This window comes from Herpailurus yagouaroundi, unplaced genomic scaffold (genome assembly GCF_014898765.1).
Source record: "Herpailurus yagouaroundi ecotype Mexico unplaced genomic scaffold, PumYag 160, whole genome shotgun sequence".
NCBI lineage: Eukaryota > Metazoa > Chordata > Mammalia > Carnivora > Felidae > Herpailurus > Herpailurus yagouaroundi.
This window is the reverse complement of record NW_024412401.1, coordinates 17694232-17696252: the sequence shown is the minus strand read 5'-3', so window position 1 is coordinate 17696252 and position 2021 is coordinate 17694232. Positions and strand designations below refer to the sequence as shown.

General features: G+C 39.1%; 1 protein-coding gene across 1 annotated transcript; it reads right to left on the bottom strand.

The window, feature by feature from the left end:
• Positions 1-1249: 1249 nt before the first annotated feature.
• LOC121035173 (multifunctional methyltransferase subunit TRM112-like protein) lies at positions 1250-1768 on the bottom strand. The gene is given in 4 exon segments (XM_040482774.1): positions 1250-1413; positions 1416-1436; positions 1439-1567; positions 1672-1768. Coding segments are annotated over 4 exon segments (411 nt in total).
• Between the last annotated feature and the right edge of the window lie 253 nt (positions 1769-2021).

The following is a 2021-nucleotide window of genomic DNA, read 5'->3' as shown; positions in this document are numbered from 1 at the left end:
TTTCATACTATGAGGTATCTTTATATGAAGAGACACCAAAAGGAACTTCTCTGGTTTGAACTCAGGCCACACAGAATTCTAATGATGGAACAAAAGAACCTTTTTAATGGAAGTTACATCCTAAGCATATCTGCATGCAACAATAAAGCCATAATTTTAACATCAATTTGACCTCTAAAACAGGATTTCATTGTTTCCACTTTAGAAATCTGTTCTATTGATACAAATTTTGGTTCAACTCATGATGGTTATGTATTTTGAGTGATTAGTCTAGATTTGATCATTTGCTGGCTTTTCTATGCTCTGAGGTCACTCAACCCAAATAATTAATTCAGAGAATGATTCCTTAATTTCTTAGATAACTAGTTTTCATATTCAATTAATACTTTTAAGTTTTATGGGTTCCTTTAGCAAATAGAAGGAAGATTTAATGTTCATTTACTTTAACTTTTTATCTTCTCTTACCACATTTATGTTTCAGATTTACAGTATGTTAAATTAATATATTAAAAATGTTTTCTATCTATTCTCTATCAATGGCTCATCCATTTTGATAAGGGATTATCCAAAGCAGCATTTATTACTTACATTTTTCTCTGCATGTATAGGTTAATCCATTATGGTAATAAGAGATGGTTTTGCTTATAGGTACTTAGTTATGGTTGAGCTGGAATGCATTTGTAATTGGGGTTGCCCTTAAGCCAATTATAATTTTACAAGTAATTACACTCGAGGAAGATTTTATCCTATTTCAGATGATCTCTATATCTTCTGCTTAACATTTAATTTACATTAGGATTGATTCTTCTTAAGGTAAATCCAAAGTTGAACTTAAATTCTGCTTTGGATAATGAACGGTCACCTGGCCAAGTTTTTTTTTTGTTTTTTTTTTTTTTTGTTTTTGTTTTTTTACCTCTATCTGAAAATCCTTCTTATTATTTATTTAGTCATGGAGAAGAATTTCTCCTTATTAACTGTTTACAGGTAGCTCGTACACTATGTTTTCAGTTAACGTTTATGATTTATTGTTCAAAGTTTGTCTCTTTTTTTATTATGTTCTAGCTAGTTCATTATACAAAGTATAAGGTTTAATCCTTCCTCCTTTTTGGGGGATGGCGGTGTTTGAAACTTTAGCGGGAAAAAATAGAATATCAAGCTCAGGAACACTGTATGTTCAGTGTGTCACTGGATCAAAGACTGGGGTACATGGCAGCACCAGCAAACAAAATATACATAGAGATCCGCAGGGTCACAGGATGAAAACCGCTACGTGGCACAAGTAAGTCTGGGCGCCTTCCGCATTCAGCAGCATATTGGGGATCCCACCGGTGTGGCGGAACAGACGTCCGCCCTCGGGACTTTGCAAAGTGCCCTCTGACACATCCCCTTCCAGCAGCGAGTGGTGCATCTTCTTAGAAATTCTTCATCATGCTCCTTCCTTGAATCGGCCTTTCGGGCACTTCAACCAGAAGCAAGGTAGTGGCCACCTCCAGGAGCGCTGCCCGCTCCACCTCGGGTATCATACAGGACACGAAGTCAAGGTCGAACTGCGCAGGGTTCGACCCGCCTCAGGTCGAACTGTCGAACTGCCTCAGACCTCGGTGGCCTGGAGGCTCGGGGGAGGGGGGCTGTGGGCGGGGGGTCCCTGAGCCCCACTCCCAACACCGGCACGCTCAGCAGGTGGTGAAAGAGCATCTTTCTGCCCCCGGGGAACAAGGGGCCCAGCGCTCTGCCCGTCTTGCTCCCAGGCAGTGCTACACACTGTCATTGTGTTAACCATGCATTAAACCAACCATTGTATTACCCAGTTATTGTATGAAATTTTTAGACTACTATTACTTATTTAATTCATATTATGTTTGGAGTTCTGTTTGAAGAAGGTGAGCTATGTGCACACGTCAAAGCCTGATTCAGTTGGGTTTTTTATTGTTAATTTACTTTTAACTGCTTGGCTCCCCAAAGGTTCTATTAATGGACTAAGAGGACGTAGCTCATTTTATATATACTGAGCTAACATTGTT